Genomic DNA, 20,589 nt, shown 5'->3' on the forward strand with positions numbered 1-20,589 from the left:
CCCTACTGGATATTTTCCACCAACATGCAAACTTCCCCCCTCTTAAATATCCTTTCTTGACCTCTCTCTTCATCCTCTGGATACTGCCCCATTTTTCTTCTTCATTTTATAACTAAACTACTTTAAGTACCTATACTTGTCTCCAGTTCCTTTCCTTCCATTTTCCTTACACCCACTCAGTAAGGCTTTTGCCCCCTCTCTCTGCAGAAGCTATTTGCACGGAGGTCACCAGTGACTTCCGCATTACTCAAGCCTGTGGCCAGCCCTCATCTTCCCCATCCTGTCTGCAGCACTGGACCCAGCTGGTCTCCGTCCTCCTTACACCTCTTTCTGGATTTGGCTTGGAGAACGATTGCACTTTCCTGGGTTTTCTCCTAACTTGTTTGCCACTCTTTCTCAGTCTCTTTTGTTCCCCAACCTTTTAGCATTGGAACACCTTACGGTTGTGTCATTGTACTCTTCTTTTTTCTGTCTAGGCCCACTCCCTTGGTGATATCATTCAGTCTCATAGTTTTAAGCATTGTGTATATGTTGATAATTCCCACATTTGTATATCTAGTCCTGACCTCTCCTTTTTGCTACAGAATAATTTCCAACCTCCTGTTTCACATCTCCAATGTCTAAAGCTGTCTCAAACTTGACATGTCCAAAATAAAGGTCCTGATTTTTTTCTCTCCTATCTTCCAGCACCATTTCTGTTTCAGTTAATGGCAACTCCATTCCTCAGATTGCTCAAGCCTAAAAACCTTGGAGTCACCCTTGATTTCTCTTTTCCCAGCACAATAGCCAGAATGATTCTGTTTTAATGTAAGTCAAATCATGTCCTCTCCTGTACATAAACCTTCCAGTAGCTTCTCTTAAAAGACAAAGTTATCATAATGACCTACGTAGTCTCACCGCCTGTTAACTCTGACCTTTCCCTTCCTTTTTTTCCTTTTACTCACTCATTCCAGCCACACCAACCTCCTTGCTCATCCTTGAACATACCAGGATGCTTCCACTTCAAGGCCTTGTACTTGCTGTTCCCTCTTCCCAGAACAGTATAACTTCATCCCTGTCTCCCTTGGTGTTTACTTAAATGTTACTCAATGTGGCCACTCCTTTTTAAAATTGCAGCCCCCAACTCTGAGCACTTCATGCTCTATTTTCCCCAAAACAGGTACAGTTGGCTTTCTGTATCTGGGGGTTCCGCATCCATGGATTCAACCAACCATGGATCTAAAATATTCTGGGGAAAAAAAATACCAGAAAGTTCCAGAAAGCAAACCTTGAATCTGTCATGCACAAGCAACTATTTTCATAGCATTTACATTGTATTTACAACTATTTACATAGCATTTACATTGTATTAGGTATTATAAGTAATCTAGAAATGATTTCAAGTATATGGGAGGATGTGCATTGGTTATATGCAAATAATACACCATTTTATATAAGGGACGTGAGCATCTGTGGATTTTAGAATCTGCAGAGGCCTGGGACTAGTCCCCCACAGATACTGAGGGGTGACTGTATTACTATCTAATGTACTGTACAATGAATGTGTTGCCTATCTCCCTCCAATTGAGTGGGGCTAGAATTTTTGTGTTGTTATATAGTGTATCCCCAGCACCTAGAACAGTACCTGGCATGTATATGGTAGAAATAATGAATAAGTGAGTATCAGCTGGTGAACAGTAATTACCCTAAGCTAGCATGAGACTTCTGGAGTTGAGGCTCCTGGAGGACAGTGATGGAAAGACTGAGTTTCCTTTCTCTTTGGTTTGCCTCATTTTCATAAATACTGGGCTCATTTTCTTGATCATGCAACTTGAAGTTACTATTGATCCATCATTGATTTTGAACTGTTTGGCTTTGGGTTACAGATATCTGTTAAAATTTAATACAGATATTTCTTGTTATTCATGTCTTTGCAGTTCTGTTGAGATAATAAAAATTTGGATATCAAAGGATACTGTGTTAACTGAATCTATTTGGTTCCTGAGTTTTAGACAGTGATAAGAATTGGGCTACCCAGGGATTTACCTGAAAATTCATATCAAGAATATCCCAAATTGGATATCAAGAATTTGGGCAGTGAGGGGTATCTGTAATCATATTTTGAAATTTTCATTATCTTAGCATCAGTTTTCTGAAAAATCACTAAAAAAAATTATTAGCAGCCCTTAGGTGGCAGCAGATCTTTGAAAATCATGAATCCAGTATTTAGCGTCTGTATTTCATACTCTTCACCATTAGGGTGTTAAATTTAGAAAGACAGATCTCCAGAGGCACAGTATGTAAGGAATTTAGTATTACTCTATAGTTCTGTCAGCTAAGTGAGTAATGGGGCTCCTGCTGTGGAGAAAGGTGCATGTGTACCCAGGGACCTGGGGAACAATTAAAGTAAAAGTGAATCTGGAAAGTAGTGACAGCAAGGGGACGCACTTAGAAGTTAAGTACCTTAATTGCTTCTTCAGGAATTTCGTCAGAAATCACTGGACTGGGAGAAGCAGCGCTTGATTTATCAGCAACAGGTATCTTCTCTGGAGGCTCAAAGGAAGGCTCTGGCTGAACAATCAGAGATAATTCAGGTAAGTTTAAGACATTTTGGGATAATGAGAGGCAGAGAGGTTTTGATTAAGTTTGAGCTGGCTTAATGCGGTGCGCATGTGCTCACCGTGTCCACCCACGTCCCCACTCCCTCTTGCTCCCTTGCTTGCTGCTTTTCTCAGCGGTCCCTAACTCCTCACTCGTGCTCTTTCTTGCTCTCTCACTCTGTCACTGTCTTACGTCCTCATGCTCACTCCACACTCACATTTGTTTCACTCTCCTAATCTTGGTCTCTCCCTCTCTCCTTTTCTCTTTCTACCTCTGCTCTCTTTGTCTCCCTTTCCATTTCTTTCTGGCTCTGGCTTACTTATTCTGGCTGTTTCTGGCTCTTGCCTTGGTTCCACTTCTGTCTGTGTCTTGTTCCATCTCTGATAGTTCGGGGTGCCTTGGCTGAGGTCCCTCAGCCAGGGAGCTTTGGCCAGTCCACCTGTTTGGACACAAATATTGAAAGATTTACACTAACTAAAAGCAGTATCTTTGTGGCAACAGAAACACTTCTTAGGACACTACTAGAAACTGTTTTTTAATGAAAAAGTAATGGCTTAAACAAAACAAAAAATTAGCTACCTAATTTAGGAACTTTCTTCTTAGAACGTATTCAGTTTGTTTGCTTTTTCAATTAAAAACCAAGATCAAAAGGGAAATGAGAATAGAGGGTAGTGAATATTTGTGACCATCTTCTGTGTGCTAGACACTGTCTCAGTGCTTCCTCTAAATGTAGTTATCTAGAATATATAGTTATATGTTATCTGTTTAATACCATGATAATTTGTCAAGGTTGGTAGTTATCTCAGTTTTATAGAAGAGAGAATTACTGGAGAAGTTAAGAGAGCTAGAGAGAAGCTCTAAAAAAATTTTTTAAAGAAACAATCTGTATTATTTGCTGCTCTAAGTTTCAGTAATATATTGGCTTTTAATCATCCCCCCTGAAATATCAGCAGGCTAGTAAACTACCACAAATGGCTCTGCTGTTAGTGAGTCTACTCAGAATGGCAAGAGGGGCCCACAGCAATCTCAAGGAACAAAATTATTTACTAGACTGCAGCAAGCTATGCAGCCAGAGTGGGCCAGTAAAATCCTGGATGTCTAGACCAGCGATTTTTGGCCTGAATGCTAAAGCACTGTATAAACATAAATAGCTGTAAGATATTGTAGGCCTCAGATTGGCAAAATAGAAAATTGAGTCCTGGTTTTTAAGTTCTCAATTATTCATCTATGTAGTATGCTTATTGTTGATTGTAGATCCTTTTTTCAAATTACTATTGTGATTACTCAGCATAATTAAAGCGTCATTGTTAGTAAAAATGAGATTTTTATTTACCATAATTTAGCTGGGGCTAGAGTAAGATGCCTTTAAAAAGCCAACGTTTGTTTTCCCTACTTAAAGGTATTTGAATTATTCTTCTGATAGTTTTCTTTAAACTAAAACTGCTCTGATTAAGTAAAAAATGTTACTTATATTTCTTTCTCCCTTGTGGTCCTCATTTAAAATTTTTTTAAAAAATGAATTTCTGTATACTCATTACCCAGCAATAATAGTTATCATTTTGCCAATCTTTTAAAAAATTGTGGTAAAAAGCATTAAAGCTTACCATCTTAACCATTTTAAAGAGTACAGTAGTGTTAACTATATGCCCCTTGTTGTGTAACAAATCTCTAGAACTTTTTCAGCTTGCAAGACTAAGACTCTTTGAGCAACAATTCATTTTGCCAATTTTGTTTCATCCTTCCCTACTTTTTACTTTTGGCTGGAATATTACAGAGCAAATCACAGACATTGTCTTATTTCCCAACAGATAGGACTTAAAAAAAATAGACATACCAGAGTCACATTAACAGACTAAATAACTTCTTAAATAATTTAATATCTAGTCTGTTCAAATTTCCTGAGTTGTGTGAAATAATGTGTTGGACTCCAGTTAAGGTTGAAACATTGCATTTTGTTGATATGTGAATCACCATTGAACAATAAAGGTAGAAAGTCTTGCAGATTGGATAAATGGATATCAACATCCACACTTCCCCTCAATTTAAAAAAAATTTTGATGTAAAGTTTTTTCTTCTGTATTTTTTAACATCTAAAAGTGGAGTTCAGGGAATTCCCTGGCGGTCCAGTGTTTAGGACTGAGTGATTTCACTGCTGTGGGCCCAGGTTCAATCCCTGGTCGGGGAACTAAGATCCCTCAAGCCACATAACCAAAAAAAAAAAAGTGGAGTTCAGAATAACTTCTCACTCTTTGAGTCATATATTTGCTTGATTTTTTTCTTTTAGTCAGCTATTAAAATGACATAATACATGTTCATTTTAGAAAAATGAGAAAATGTAGATGAAATGAGAATTAAATAAAATTACTCATAATTCCATCCTTTAGAGATTTACCATGGTTAACATTTGCATGTAAGTTTCTTCTGACTTTTTCTGTGCTTGTATGCTGTGTACATTGCATTCATGTACATTTGGTAGGAAAAACACTGTATGTGTGTGTATGGGAAGAGAGGAATAGTTGCAAACTTAAAAAATTCCTAAGAATGGCAAAATGCTGATAATTGTTGAAGCTAGGTGATGAATATATAGGGGTTCATCATCTTACTTTTTCCATATTGTATACGTTTGAAATTTTCCATAAAACATAATGTGAAAATGTAAATTTTATGCTTACAATGTGACAGGCAGTATGCTAAGCACTTTATAATGCAATATTTTATTTAATTTTCACAAGTTAAAAATTTTCCTTTTTAAATACATGTCAACAAATGTGAGTCATAATGATTGTATAGAAGTTCAATCTACCATTAAATGTCTTCATTTATATAACTAATCTTTTGTTGTGGAACATTTAGTTTTTTTATTTTTTCACTCTTATAAGTAGTGCATGGGTGAACATCCTTATTTAAATATTTAGGAGTATATGTCCATTTATTTTCTTAGGAAATGACCCTAGAAGTGAGATTGCTGCATCAGAGTAGTCATACATTCTTAAAGATTTTAATATATATTGTCAAAGTACTCTTCAAAGGTGCATTGATACACACTTTCACCAGCAGTGTTTGGGAATGTCCATTTCCTCACACTTTCTCAATATTGTCCATTTCCTCCCACTCTCAGTATTGGGCACTATTATTTATTTTATTATTTTTTAAAATTTCTCCTACTTTTAGGCTTGTCTTTGTCAATCTGATAGGTGGAAAAAATGGTATCTGATTATTTGTTTTAATTTGTATTTCTTTAATTATGAATGAGATTGAGCATTTTTTTCATCTACTTATGGCTATTTCCATTCTTTTGTAAATTATGTTCTTTTCTTTGCTCTTTTTTTTCTGGTTATTTTATTTATCTGTTGTAATTTTAATCAGTAGAGATAATATTTTAAACTTTGTTAATTAGAATACTTTCTATAAACTCAGTATATTTTTTCTTTCAGAACAATAAAATAAAAATGACTAAATGTACAAAGCACTAATGACTCTGACATATTGTGTGGAAGAATGTATAGCAGTTCAAGTCACAATACACTGATTTTCAAAAACCAATATATTTTCTTCTATTTCAGTCAAGCATTAGAGCCTGAGACCCAGAAGAGGTCATAATGAAACCTTATCCAACCAAATCAGAACTAAAAAAAAAAAAAATTTTAAACCAGTAATGCACTTTTGTAGCCTCTTAGCACAGTTACCAAATGCTGCTTACATACATTCAACATCTAGCTTACTGGCATGATTTTTTATAAAAATGAGAAAATTTTGCAGATATATGATTAGAAGGTACACAGATTACATTACATTAAACACAAAGGCAGTGTGGTCCTTGTAGGAGAAATCAAGTCAGTACCCCCTGGTAGAAATGTTCTATAAAAATGTGTCACATTGAAGCATCAGTGTTTTCAGCCAATTATCTGTCCCTGATGTATTTCCTTGGAGTATATGATCTGTCAGGACTTCAGGTTTCTTAATCCAAAATATCTGACTGAATTTAGGTACATCTGGAAAGCAGCTGAAAGGGTTTCTCCAATAGTCTGACATCACAGAAAGTGGGCTGAGAAATCCCTCTCTTTACCTGAAGACGTGCTTGTTCTACTTCAGGCGTCAACAGCTCACAGAAGAAAAGAAGAAAAAACAATCAAAATTTCCCCTCCCACACAATCCCACACAAGCTAAACAAAAACTACCCCCCCCATAAAACCCCAGCACCAAAGTGTCAATCATTCCTGGGAAATAGAACATACCCCTTGGATTCTCTGATTTATTAACTGTTCAAACTTGAAGGACAGAAATGACCTTATGTCCTTGTGGGGAGGAAGGAAGACATGTTAATAATGACTGTAGAGCCATTGAGAAAGTGCATTATCTATTACACAATCAACTTAGAGCCCTGTCCTTCAACAGAGGTGGCCACAACTTCATTTAAATTCTTTGCTCATTTTTTTAAGGATATTTATATTTTATAAATATAAATATTTATATTTATATTTTGAAAGAGCTCTTCCTACATTAACTATATTAACTCTTTGCTGTTTCATTGCAATTGTGTGTGTTTTCCCAGTTTACCTTAATTCTGCTTAGTAATTTTTATGGAAATGCAATTGTTTTATAAACAGTTGTTTAGAGTGGCTTAAATCTATTAGTTTTTTCTTTAAGGTTTTTATCTTGGTTGTCATACTATAAATCCTGACTAAGCCAATATTTCTAATGCTTTGTAATTTCTTCTTAAGATATTTGATCTGAAAATTATTTTGGTATAAGGAATTCGGTAGGAATCTATATTTGTCTTTTTCCAAATGATTATCCACATAATTTGTTGACTGTTACATTTTGAGAACTTTACAGAATGATTCTAAAATTCATATGGAAGGATAAATGAATGGTACTAGGCAACATTTTTTTTTTTTTTTTTTTTTTTTTTTTTTGTGGTACGCGGGCCTCTCACTGCTGTGGCCTCTTCCGCTGCGGAGCACAGGCTCCGGACGCGCAGGCTCAGCGGCCATGGCTCACGGGCCCAGATGCTCCGCAGCATGTGGGATCCTCCCGGACCGGGGCACGAACCCGTGTCCCCTGCATCGGCAGGCGGACTCTCCACCACTGTGCCACCAGGGAAGCCCTAGGCAACATTTTTAAAAAGAGTAAAGGTGATGTTTCTTTTATCAAATATTAAAATGTATTAAATTTAAAAGTACAGTTGTTAAACAACATGACAATTATTAGATGCAAAGACAGAATGATGGTTGTTATAAGCATAGGAAAAGATCAGTATAGTCACTAAAACATAAGGTCTTTTCTGTTTAGAGGTCAAAGAATCACTTGCTCCTTTCCCTCCTGCTCAAATAGTATAAGAGTGAAAAGGAAACATTCAGGGAAATCTTAGAGAACATAAGAACATTTGAAAAAAAAATTAAAAGTATTAAGCCAACACAGAGTGTAAAATATTTAGCTTATTCATAGTATGTGAGAAAAGTAAAGGCTGCATTGTATATGTTTTCCTTTTGAAATATTTAGATGAGCTATGTGATATTGTTCAAGTTAGTTTTAGATCCTCTGTTCAATTATATATGTGTATTTATAGGTTTGAATATATGTTATATTTTTAAAAGCACCATTTTCCTTATGAGGAAAAGATGATCCTAACTCAAATATTAATCTGTTGTCTTGGTAGAATTATCACAGAGTTAATTGAATTGGCTCAGACCTACTGTTTAAAAGTTTATGGTGACAGAGACACAACAGTGATAGGAAGGTCTTACTGGGAGCTGTACTGTTAATGGGCTGGCTCTTCAAGCTGCTACTTAGTGGAAATACTGCAGAGCTGTGGCCTGCACTGACACATTTGGAGTTGACTCTGATGGGGAGCCTAGTAAAAATTGATGCCTGCAGTGGCCATAACTTCATGTTGAGATCCTTTGGAAAATAAAAAACCCTGTTGCTTTGTATCATATTCTTCTCAGTAATCTCACTATATGGAAAAGTTATTTTCTTGAAGTCCCAGGATTACATACCACAAAGCCAGGGGAGGATTTGTGTTCAACCCCCAATCCCCAGCCCTTCCAAACTATTTTCACACTTTCGCTGCCCACCCTCGGTTTTTGTTTTTATCTCCGTGGCATAAATTTCTTTCTTAACTATTTCTTTACTTTTAACCACCTCTGTTGTGATTTATGTTGTTGAAATAATTCTACCCACTCCACTAGAATAGTTAGGATGCTATATATTATATTAGTAAGAGGAAACTCTGGTTTCTGTTTCAAAAAATTAGTGGCAGTGGTTAGTGGGAAAAAAAAGGTTTAAAAATATATTAGCCTTACGATACCTCTAACACCAGATACTTAAGAGAAATAATCATTATTTTATAACGTTTACATTTTTATTTCTGACTCTCTTCATATTGGAAAGAGGTAGTCTTGAGATATTGTAGTGTAGCTTTGTCCAATAGAAATGAGTCACCTATGTATAAAATTTTCTAGCAGTCACATTAAAAAAGTAAAAAGAAACAAAATTAATATATTCTGTTTATCTGAGTTTGTCAAAAATATTATTACATTCTCATTTTTAAAAAATTGAGTCTTTGAAATTCAGTGTGTACTTCACGCTTTGAGTACATCTCAATTTGGACTAACCACGATGCAGGTGCTCAGTGGCTACGTGTGGCTAGTGACTGCTGTATTGGCCTAGTGTATTCATTCTAGTTAATGAAAATTTAGAATTTGTTCTTGCAATAATTATGTAATTTTCACTATGCTTAAAAATGGTGTATTTGTATGTGATTGAAATATTGAATAATTAAAGATAGGCTATGCCTGCCCACAGCAGTCATGGCCAGGCTTTACAGTCAGCTGGCCTGGGGACCAATCCCACCTACCAGTATGCCTGCAGTAATTGTGGTCCAACCAAAACAGGAGGGCACACCCACACAGGGGATACCCCCGGAGCCCTTGCCTGAAGATGTAGCTGATATACCTCATACATAGAAACAAACATAGAGTTAGGCAAACACAGAGGAGACAAAGGAATATCTTCCAAATGAAAGCTAAGACCAAACCTCAGGGAAAGAAAACTATATGAAGCAGAGATAAGCAATTTAACAGATAAAGAGTTCAAAGTAATAGTCATAAAGAGTCTCCAGACTTGGGACAAGATTGGATGAACTCAGTAAGAGCTCAAAGTGATAGAAAATATAAAGATCTAGTCAGAACTGAAGAATACAATAACTGAAATGAAAAATGCACTAGAGAGGATCAAAAGCAGATTAGAGAATGTAAGAGAATGGATCAGCAATCTGGAAGACAGGGTAGTAGAAATTATCCAATCAAAACAGCAAAAAGAACAAAGGATTTAAAAAAATGAGGATAGTTTAAGGGATCCCTGAGATAACATCAAGCATACTATCATTGGCATTATAGGGGTCCTGGAAGGAGAAGAGAGAGAGAAAGGGTCAGAAAGCCTATCTGAAGAAATAATGACTGAAAACTTCCGTAACCTGGTGAAGGAAACAGGCATGAAAGTCCAGGAAGCCCAGGAGTTCCAAACAAGATGAATCCAAAGAGGCTCACATAAAGACACAATATAATTAGATGTTAAAAGTTAAAAATAAAGAGAATCTTAAAAGCATCAACATGTGTGCGGACGCACACACACACAGGAGCTAGTTACGTAAAAAGGAATCCCCCATAGGTTGTCAGCTGATTTTTAAGCAGAAACTTTACAGGCCAGAAGGGACTGGCATGATATATTCAAAGTGCTGAAAGAAAAATACTTAACAACCAAGAGTACTCTAACTGACAAGGTTAGAGCTTCAAAGGCTCAGAGGAGAGTACAGCAGCTGGCTTGTGGCAGCGAGAACAGAGAGAGAGCAACCCAGACAATCCTGGCCACCTCACTGCTCCCCAGCTGGAGACATGTATCTGATGGTGCACATGGGGGCTGGGTGCTGAAACTTGGGCTTCAGAGGACAGACCTGGGGAGAGGACTGGGGTTGGCTGCATGGAGATAGCCTGAAGGGGCTGGAGTGTTGGCCAGGCCACAACTGGGAGTGTATGCAGGACAGAGCCCAGGTCCACTTTAGAAGCCCCATGGTTAACATGCATGCAAAGGGATACGTGGGGCCCCACAGTGGGAGCCTCATTTTCAGTGCGCTTGCAGTGGGTATGGCTCTGCTTCTATGAGCTCTGGGAGTGTGCAGTTGCGGGAGGGTTGCCCACACACGGAAGCCCACACACGGAAGCGGGGCTGGAATTTGAGCAGATCCCCAGGGGCCACATGACTTTAGAAGCAGGGCTGAAATCTGAGCCATGTCTGGTGGCTTTGCAACTTAAGTGGATTTATGCTGAGGTGCCTTTGTAAGCTCATTGTTATCAGGACATCAGAGCAGATTACTGTGCTCCTGTGGTTGGGGTGGGTCTGGAGTTAGCAGCTGTGGGCTTTGTGGGCAGGCACTCGTGGAGCCAGGGCCAGGGTCTGCACTGATACTGTAGCTCCCATGGTGGGTCCAGGTGCACAACTACTCGTGACTATGGTGGGTCCCAGTGCCTGATATAAGTAGATCTGTGCCAGTGGATCTGTGCTGGTGACTTTGTGAGCACAGTGCCTGAGGACACCTGGTCCTACATTCCCACAGCTGAGGTGGGCCTGAAGGCAGTGTCAACAACAGTGTACTTTGTGAGCATGCACAATGGGTGATGGACAACACCACAGAGCATACTTCCTGGTGGACAGCTCGGGTGGAGGAATACTCAGTGACTCCTCTCCCAGTGGAAGTTCTCCAGTCCCACCTACCCCACACTGAAGCTCACAAATAGATCTGGGGGCTTCTACTCCAACAACTGGGGAGAGACCCTGTTCCTGACAGGGCTTTGACAACCACAGAGCAAAGAGGAGATGGCCCCGCTCAACATCCAGTGCAGGCTCTGGTCACTACAACAGCAATCACACCCTGTATCAAGGGGATAACAGCCAGCACACCCTGAGGAAAGACATGGCAGGCACCCATTCTAAAAAAAAACCCTTGCACCAAAAATATTAGACTCACACAGGCCACACAGGGATGCTCTCATATAAAAACAGCCCTTCAAGACCACAGTAGATAACTATTTCTCCTAAATTTATAGAGTCAGAGAAATATAAGGATAATGGAGAAGCAGAGGAACCACTCCCAATTAAAAGAACAAGAGAAATCCCCTGAAAGAATAAACAATGAAACAGATCTCTCCAATCTACCAGACCCCAAGTTCAAAAAGGAGGTGATAAAAATACTGAAGGAATTAAGAAAAGCTATCAATAGAAATGTAGATCACTGTAACAAGGTACTAGAAACTATAAAGAGGAGCCAATTAAAATTAGAAAACTCATTTGCCAAGATGAGAGCTGAACTAAAGGCAATAAATAGCAAACTAAATAATGCAGAAAAATGAATAAGTGATCTGAAAGATAGAATAATGGAAATCACCCAATCAGAACAGCAGACAGAAAGACAAATGAAAAAAAAATGAAAGCAATGTATGAGACCTATGGGGTAATATAAAGCATCCCGACCAATGCATAATACAGATCCCAGAAGGAGAAGAAAGAGAAAAGGGGATCGAAAGTTTATTTGAAAAAATTATGGCTGAAAACTTTCCAAATGGAAAAGAAACAAGAATCTATAGGGAAGAGAAAAATCACAATTGGAAAGCAAATCACTTAAATAAGCCAGTACATAGGTTAAAATTTTTTAGTGTGTGTGAAAGTGATGATAACTACAATGAACAGCAGAAGGATAAACATGAAGATATAAAAGAGGACATCAGAATCATAAGGTGTCGGGGAGGGGAGTAAGAAAATGTAGATTTTTTTTTTTCAAGAATGTGTTTAAGCCTATATGACTATCAGTCTAAAGCAAGTATATATAGTAGTGGGTTAACTACTTGAAAAACGGGTAACAACAAATAAAAAGCATACAGTAGATTCATAAAAACCAAACAGAAGAGAACTCAAGTATAATACAAAAGAAAACCATCAAACCACAAAAGGAAAAACAAAAAGAGAGGAACAAAGAAGAAATACAAAATCAACTGGAAAATAAGTTTTAAGATGGCAGTAAATACATATCAATCAATAATTACTTTAAATGTTAGTGAACTAAATAGTCCAGTCAAAAGACAGAGTGTCAGACTGGATAATAAAACAAGAGCCTACAGTATGCTGCCTACAAAAGACCCACTTTAGGGTGAAGGACGCACATAGATTGAAAGTGAGAGGATGGAAGAAGATATTTCATGCAAACAGAATGACAAGAAAGCAGAGGTAACAATACTCAGACAAAATTTAAAGGTCATAAAGATACTATATAATGAGAAAAAGATAAATACAAGAAGTTATTACACTCGTTAACATATATGCACCCAATATAGGAGCACCTAAATACATAAATACTAACAGACATAAAGGGAGAAATTGACAGGAATGTAATAATAGTAGGAGACTTTAACACCCCACTTATATCAATGGACAAGTCTTCCAGACAGAAAATCAATAAGGCAACAGAGACCCTAATTGACACAATAGAACAGTTAGACTTAATTGACATTTTCAGGACATTTCATTCGAAAAAAAAAAAAAAAAAGACTTAAAATACAAACTTTTCAACTGCACATGTAACATTCTCTAGGATAGACCACATACTAGGATGCAAAACAAGCCTCAGCAAATTTAAGAGAATAGAAGTTATTTGAAGCATCTTTTCTGATCACAATGGCATGAAACTAGAAATCAACCACAGAAAGAGAAACAAGAAAAAGAAAAAACGATTATGTGGAGACTAAACAACATGCTACTAAAAAAACACTGGGTCAATGATGAAATCAAAGAGGAAATTTAAAAATACCTTGAGACAAATGAAAATGAAAACACAAACATGTGAAATCCTTGGGATGCAGCAAAAGCAGTTCTTAGAGGGAAGTTCATAGTGATACAGGCCTTCCTCAAAAAATGAGAAAAATCTCAAATAAACAACCTAACCTACCACCTAATAGAATTAGAAAAAGAAGAACAAACAAAACCTAAAGTCAAAAGGAAGGAAATAATAAAGATCAGAGAGGAAATAAATAAAATAGAGATTAAAAAAACAATAGAAAAATAATAAAACCAAGAGCTGGTTTTCTGAAAGGGTAAACAAAATCAATAGACCTCTTGCCAGGCTCACCAAGAAGAAAAGAGAGAGGACCCAAATAAATAATATAATGTAAGAAATGAAGGAGGAGAAATAACCAATACTGCAGAAATACCAAAAAAAACCCCATAAGGTAATACTGTGAACAATTATATGCTAACACATTAGACCACCTAGAAGAAATGGACAAGGTTCTAGAAACATACAGCCCACCAAAACTGAATCAAGAAGAAATAGATAATTTGAAAACCCTGATCACTAGAAGTCAAATAGAATCTGTAATAAGCAAAAAAACAAAAACACCCTGCAAACAAATGTCCAGGACTGGATGCCTTCAATGGGGAATCTACCAGACATACAAAGAAGAACTTATATAGATTTTTCTCAAACTATTCCAAAATAGAGGAGGCAACACTCCCAATGTCATTCTGTGAAGCCATTATCACCCCAATACCAAAACCAAAGACAGTACCAAAAAGAAAATTACAGGCCAATATCTTTGATGAATGTAGATGCAGATATTCTCAATAAAGTATTAGCAAGCTGAATCCACCAACACATAAAGAAGGTGATACACCACAGTCATGTTGGATTCATCCCAGGGTCACAAGGATGGTTCAGCATATGCAAATCAATCAATGTGATACACCACATCAACAAAAGAGAAGACAAAAAACACAGAATCATCTCAATAGGTGCAGAAAAAGCATTTGATAAAATTCAATACCCATTCATGATAAGGACTCTTACCAAAGTGGGTATAGAAGGAACATATTTCTATATAATAAAAGCTATTTATGACAAACCCACAGCCAATATAATACTCAATGGTGAAAAGCTGAAAGCCTTCCTGCCAAAATCTGGAACAAGATAAGGATGCCCACTGTCACCACTTCTATTCAATATAGTACTGGAAGTCGTAGTCAAAGCAGTCAGACAAGAAAAAGAAATAAAAGATATTCAAATTGGGAGGGAAGAGGTAAAATTATCATTATATGCAGATGACACAATACTATATATAGAAAGCCCTAAAGACTCCATACAAAAACTACTAGAACTGATAAACAAATTCAGCAAGGTAGCAGGGTACAAGATTAGCATACAGAAACTTGCCACGTTTCTTTACACAAACAATGAAATATCAGAAAGGGAAAGTAAAAAAAAAAAAAAATCCCTTTAAAAATTGTATCCAAAAAAATAAAATACTTACAGATAAACCTGACCAAGGAAATGAATGACTTATTTTCTGAGAACTATAAAACTTTGATAAAGGAAATTGAAGGTGATCCAAAAAATGGGAAGGTATCCCAGGCTCTTGGATTGGAAGAATTAATATTGTTAAAATGGCCATACTACCCAAAGCAGTCTACAGATTTAATGCTATCTCTATCAAATTACCCGTGACATTTTTCACAGAACTAGAACAAATAGTCCTAAAATATATGTGGAACCATAAAAGACCCAGAATTGCCAAAGCAGTGCTGAGGGAAAAGAACAAAGCTGGAGCCATAACCCTCCCAGACTTCAGGCAATACTACAAAGCTACAGTAATCAAAACAGTGTGGGGCTTCCCTGGTGGCGCAGTTGGTTTATAGTCCACCTGCTGATGCAGGGGACGTGGGTTCGTGCCCCGGTCCAGGAGGGTCCCACGTGCTGCGGAGTGGCTGGGACCGTGAGCCATGGCCACTGAGCCTCCACATCCGGAGCGCTCCGCAACGGGAGAGGCCACAGCAGTGGGAGGCCCGTGTACCGCCAAAAAACAAAAAAGAGTGTGGTATTGGCACAAAAAAGGACATATGGATCAATGGAACAGAATAGAGAACCCAGAAATAAACCTCACACACCCACAATCAGTTAATCTTTGTTAAAGGAGGCAAGAATATACAGTGGAGAAAAGACAGTCTCTTCAGCAGATGGTGTTGGGAAAGTTGGGCAGCTGCAGGTAAATCAATGAAGTTAGAATACCCCCTCACACCATACACAAAAGTAAACTCACAATGGCTTAAAGATTTAAATATAAGAAAATGACACCATAAAATGCCTAGAAGAGAACATAGGCAAAACATTATCTGACATAAATCGTAGCAGTGTTTGCTTAGGTCAGCCTCCCAAGGCAGTAGATAAAATAAAAAATAATCAAATGGGACCTAATCAAACTCAGAAGCTTTTGCACAGCTAAGGAAATGATAAACAAAATGAAAAGACAACCTATAGATGGGGAAAAAATATTTGCAAACAATGTAATCAGCAAGGCCTTAGTTTTAAATATATATAAACAGCTCATAAAACTCAGTAACAAAAAGGCAACATAATCCAAAAATGGGCAGATGACATAAATAGACATTTCTCCAGAGGCCAATAAGCACATGAAAAGGTGCTCAACATTGCTAATTATTAGAGAAATGCAAATAAAAACTACAGTGAGGTATTACCTCACACTGGTCAGAATGGCCATCATTAAAAGGTCTACAAATAATAAATGCTGGAGAGGATGTGGAGCAAAAGGGACCTTCCTACACTGTTGGCAGGAATGTAAATTGGTGCAGCCACTATGGAAAGCAGTATGGAGGTTTCCTTAAATACTAAAAATAGAGTTACCATATGACCCAGCTATCCCACTCCTGGGCATATATCAGGAGATAACTCTAATTCAAAAAGACACATACCCCAAATGTTCATAGCAGCACTATTTACAACAGCCAAGACATGGAAGCAACCTAAGTGTCCATTGGCAGATGAACGGCTAAAGAAGATATGGTATATATATACAATGGAATGATATAATGCCATTTGCAGCAGCATGCCATTTGCAGCAACATGGATGGACCTAGAGATTATCATACTAAGTGAAGTCAGACAGAAGAAGACAAATATCACATGGTATCACTTATATGTGGAATCTAAAATATGATACAAGTGAACTTATTTACAAAACAGAAACAGACATAGAAAACAAACTTATGGTCACCAAATGGGAAAGCAGGGGTGAGGGGAGGGATAAATTAGGGTTTTGGGATTGGTAGCTGGAAGCTACTGTGTATAAAATAAACAGCAAGGACCTACTGTACATCACAGTGAACTCTATTCAATATTGTGTAATAAATTATAATGGAAAAGAATATGAGAAACTATATATATATATATACACACACACACATATCTTATATATATATATGTATAACCAAATCACCTTGCTGTACACCAGAAGCTAAGACAACATTGTAAATTAACTATCTTCATTAAAAAAAATTGAAAAAGTAATAAAATAATAAAATTAGGTAAGTGATACACAAAATAAACGTAAAATATGCCATCAAAAACAAAATAGGGAGTAAAAATTTAGTGCTTTTAAATGCACTCAAATTTAAGCAACCATTAAGTTAAAATAGGTAAGTTGTTACATATGAACCTCATGGTAACCACAAACCAAAAACCTGTAACAGATACACAAAAAATAAAGACAAAGGAATCCAAACATAACACTAAAGAAAGTCATCAAATTCCAAGGGAAGAGACCATGAGAAGAAGAAAGGAATGGAGAAGAAGTACAAAACAACCAGGAATTAACAAAGTGGCAATTAGTACATACCTATCGATAGTTACTTTAAATGTAAATGGACTAAGTGTTCCAAAAAACAAAGGGTGGCTGAATGGATAAAAAAGGAAGAGATTCGGGGCTTCCCTGGTGGCACAGTGGTTGAGAGTCCGCCTGCCGACGCAGGGGACGCGGGTTCGTGCCCCGGTCCGGGAGGATCCCACATGCCGCAGAGCAGCTGGGCCCGTGAGCCATAGCCGCTGGGCCTGCGCGTCCGGAGCCTGTGCTCCGCAATGGGAGGGGCCGCAACGCTGAGAAGCCCGCGTGCCGCAAAAAAAAAAAAAAAGGAAGAGATTCACCTACAAGATCTCACTTCAAATCTAAAGTCTTGCACAGACTGAAAGTGAAGGGATGTAAAAATATATTCCATGCAAATGGAAACAAAAAACTGGAGCAGCAATACTAATATCATACAAAATAGACTTTTTTTAATAGGTTAATTTATTCATTAATGAAAAATTTAATGTTTATTAGGCATAATAGGAGAAAGTGTTATAGAGGTGGATATAACTCAATCCCATTAAAAAATTTGAATGTACATTTTATTATTTATTTATTTTATTAGTCATCGGTTTTATGCACATCCTTGTATACATGTCAATCCCAGTAGCCCAATTCATCACACCCTCACCCCCACCCCCCCTGCGCCTTTCCTACTTTCGTGACCATATGTTTGTTCTCTACATCTGTGTCTCAATTTCTGCCCTGCAAACTGGTTCATCTGTACCATTTATCTAGGTTCCACATATATGTGTTAATATACGATATTTGTTTTTCTCTTTCTGACTTACTTCACTCTGTATGAGTCTCTAGATCCATCCACGTCTCAGCAAGTGACCCAATTTCGTTCCTTTTTATGGCTGAGTAATATTTGCTTGATCTGTCAATGGGCGTTTAGGTTGCTACCGTGACCTGGCTATTGTAAATACTGCTGCAGTGAACATTGAGGTGCACGTGTCTTTTTGAATTATGGTTTTCTCTGGGTATATGCCCAGTACTGGGATTGCTGGATCATATGGTAATTCTACTTTTAGTTTTTTAAGGAACCTCCATACTGTTCTTCATAGTGGCTGTATCAATTTACATTCCCACCAACAGTGCAAGAGGGTTCCCTTTTCTCCACACCCTCTCCAGCATTTGTTGTTTGTAGATTTTCTGATGATGCCCATTCTAACTGGTGTGAGGTGATACCTCGTAGTTTGATTTGCATTTCTCTAATAATTAGTGATGTGGGGCAGCTTTTCATGTGCTTCTTGGCCATCTGTATGTCTTCTTTGGAGAAATGTCTATTTAGGTCTTCTGTCTAGTTTTGGATTGGGTTGTTTGTTTTTTTAATATTGAGCTGCATGAGCTGTTTATATATTTTGGAGATTAATCCTATGTCCGATGATTTGTTTGCAAATATTTCTCCCATTCTGAGGGTTGTTTTTTCATCTTGTTTATGGTTTCCTTTGCTGTGCAAAAGCTTTTAAGTTTCATTAGGTCCCATTTGTTTCTTTTTGTTTTTATTTCCATTACTCTAGGAGGTGGATCAAAAAAGATCGTGCTGTGATTTATATCAAAGAGTGTTCTTCCTATGTTTTTGTCTAAGAGTTTTATAGTGTCTGGTCTTACATTTAGGTCTCTAATCCATTTTGAGTTTATTTTTGTGTATGATGTTAAGGAGTTTTCTAATTTCATTCTTTTACATGTAGCTGTCCAGTTTTCCCAGCACCACTTATTGAAGAGACTGTCTTTTCTCCATTATATATCCTTGCCTCCTTTGTCATAGATTAGTTGACCATAGGTGCATGGGTTTATCTCTGAGCTTTCTATCTTGTTCCATTGATCTATGTTTCTGTTTTTGTGCCAGTACCATATTGTCTTGATTACTGTAGCTTTCTAGTATAGTCTGAAGTCAGAGAGTCTGATTCCTCCAGCTCTGTTTTTTTCCCTCAAGACTGCTTTGGCTATTCGGGGTCTTTTGTGACTCCATACAAATTTTAAGATATTTTGTTCTAGTTCCGTAAAATGTGCCATTGATAATTTGATAGGATTGCATTGAATCTGTAGATTACTTTGGGTAGTATAGTAATTTTCACAATATTGATTCTTCCAATCCAAGAACATGGTATATCTCTCCATCTGTTGGTATCATCTTTAATTTCTTTCATCAGTGTCTTATAGTTTTCTGCATACAGGTCTTTTGTCTCCCTAGGTAGGTTTATTCCTAGGTATTTTATTCTTTTTGTTGCAGTGGTAAATGGGAGTGTTTCCTTAATTTCTTGTTCAGATTTTTCATCATTAGTATATAGGAATGCAAGAGATTTCTGTGCATTAATTTTGTGTCCTGCAACTTTACCAAATTCATTGATTAGCTCTAGTAGTTTTCTGGTGGCATCTTTAGGGTTCTCTATGTGTAGTATCATGTCATCTGCAAACAGTGACAGTTTTACTTCTTCTTTTCCAATTTGTATTCCTTTTAGTTCTTTTTCTTCTCTTAATGCTGTGGCTAGGACTTCCAAAACTATGTTGAATAATAGTGGTGAGAGTGGACATCCTTGTCTCATTCCTGATCTCAGAGGAAATGCTTTCAGTTTTTTTCCATTGAGAATGATGTTTGCTGTGGGTTTGTAGTATATGGCCTTTATTATGTTGAGGTAGGTTCTCTCTATGCCCACTTTCTGGTGAGTTTTTATTATAAATGGGTGTTGAATTTTGTCAAAAGCTTTTTCTGCATCTATTGAGATGATCATATGGTTTTTATTCTTCAGTTTGTTAATGTGGTGTATCACATTGATTGATTTGCGTTTATTGAAGAATCCTTGCATCCCTGGGTTAAGTCCCACTTGATCATGGTGTATGATCATTTTAATGTGTTGTTGGATTCTGTTTGCTAGTATTTTGTTGAGGATTTTTGCATCTATATTCATCAGTGATATTGGTCTGTAATTTTCTTGTTTTGTAGTATCTTTGGTTTTGGTATCAGGGTGATGGTGGCCTCATAGAATGAGTTTGGGAGTTTTCCTTCCTCCACAATTTTTTCGAAGAGTTTGAGAAGGACGGGTGTTAGCTCTTCTCTAAATGTTTGATAGAATTCACCTGTGAAGCCATCTGGTCCTGGACTTTTGTTTGTTGGAAGATTTTTAATCACAGTTTCAATTTCAATACTTGTGATTGGTCTGTTCATATTTTCTATTTCTTCCTGGTTCAGTCTTGGAAGGCTATAACTTTCTAAGAATTTGTGCATTTCTTCCAGGTTGTACATTTTATTGGCATAGAGTTTCTTATA

The 20,589-nt window shown here is 37.2% G+C and overlaps 1 protein-coding gene across 6 annotated transcripts in view; it reads left to right on the top strand.

The window, feature by feature from the left end:
- CEP63 (centrosomal protein 63) overlaps window positions 1-20,589 on the top strand; it is an 87,163-nt gene that overhangs the window by 32,992 nt on the left and 33,582 nt on the right. For all 6 annotated transcript variants that reach the window (XM_032630829.1, XM_032630828.1, XM_032630826.1 and 3 more), the window contains one exon: window positions 2,460-2,573. In XM_032630829.1, coding sequence (XP_032486720.1) covers window positions 2,460-2,573 — 114 coding nt within the window. The remainder of the gene's footprint in view (window positions 1-2,459; window positions 2,574-20,589) is intronic.

The sequence above is a fragment of the Phocoena sinus genome, chromosome 4 (genome assembly GCF_008692025.1).
Source record: "Phocoena sinus isolate mPhoSin1 chromosome 4, mPhoSin1.pri, whole genome shotgun sequence".
In the NCBI taxonomy this organism is placed as follows: Eukaryota; Metazoa; Chordata; class Mammalia; order Artiodactyla; family Phocoenidae; genus Phocoena; species Phocoena sinus.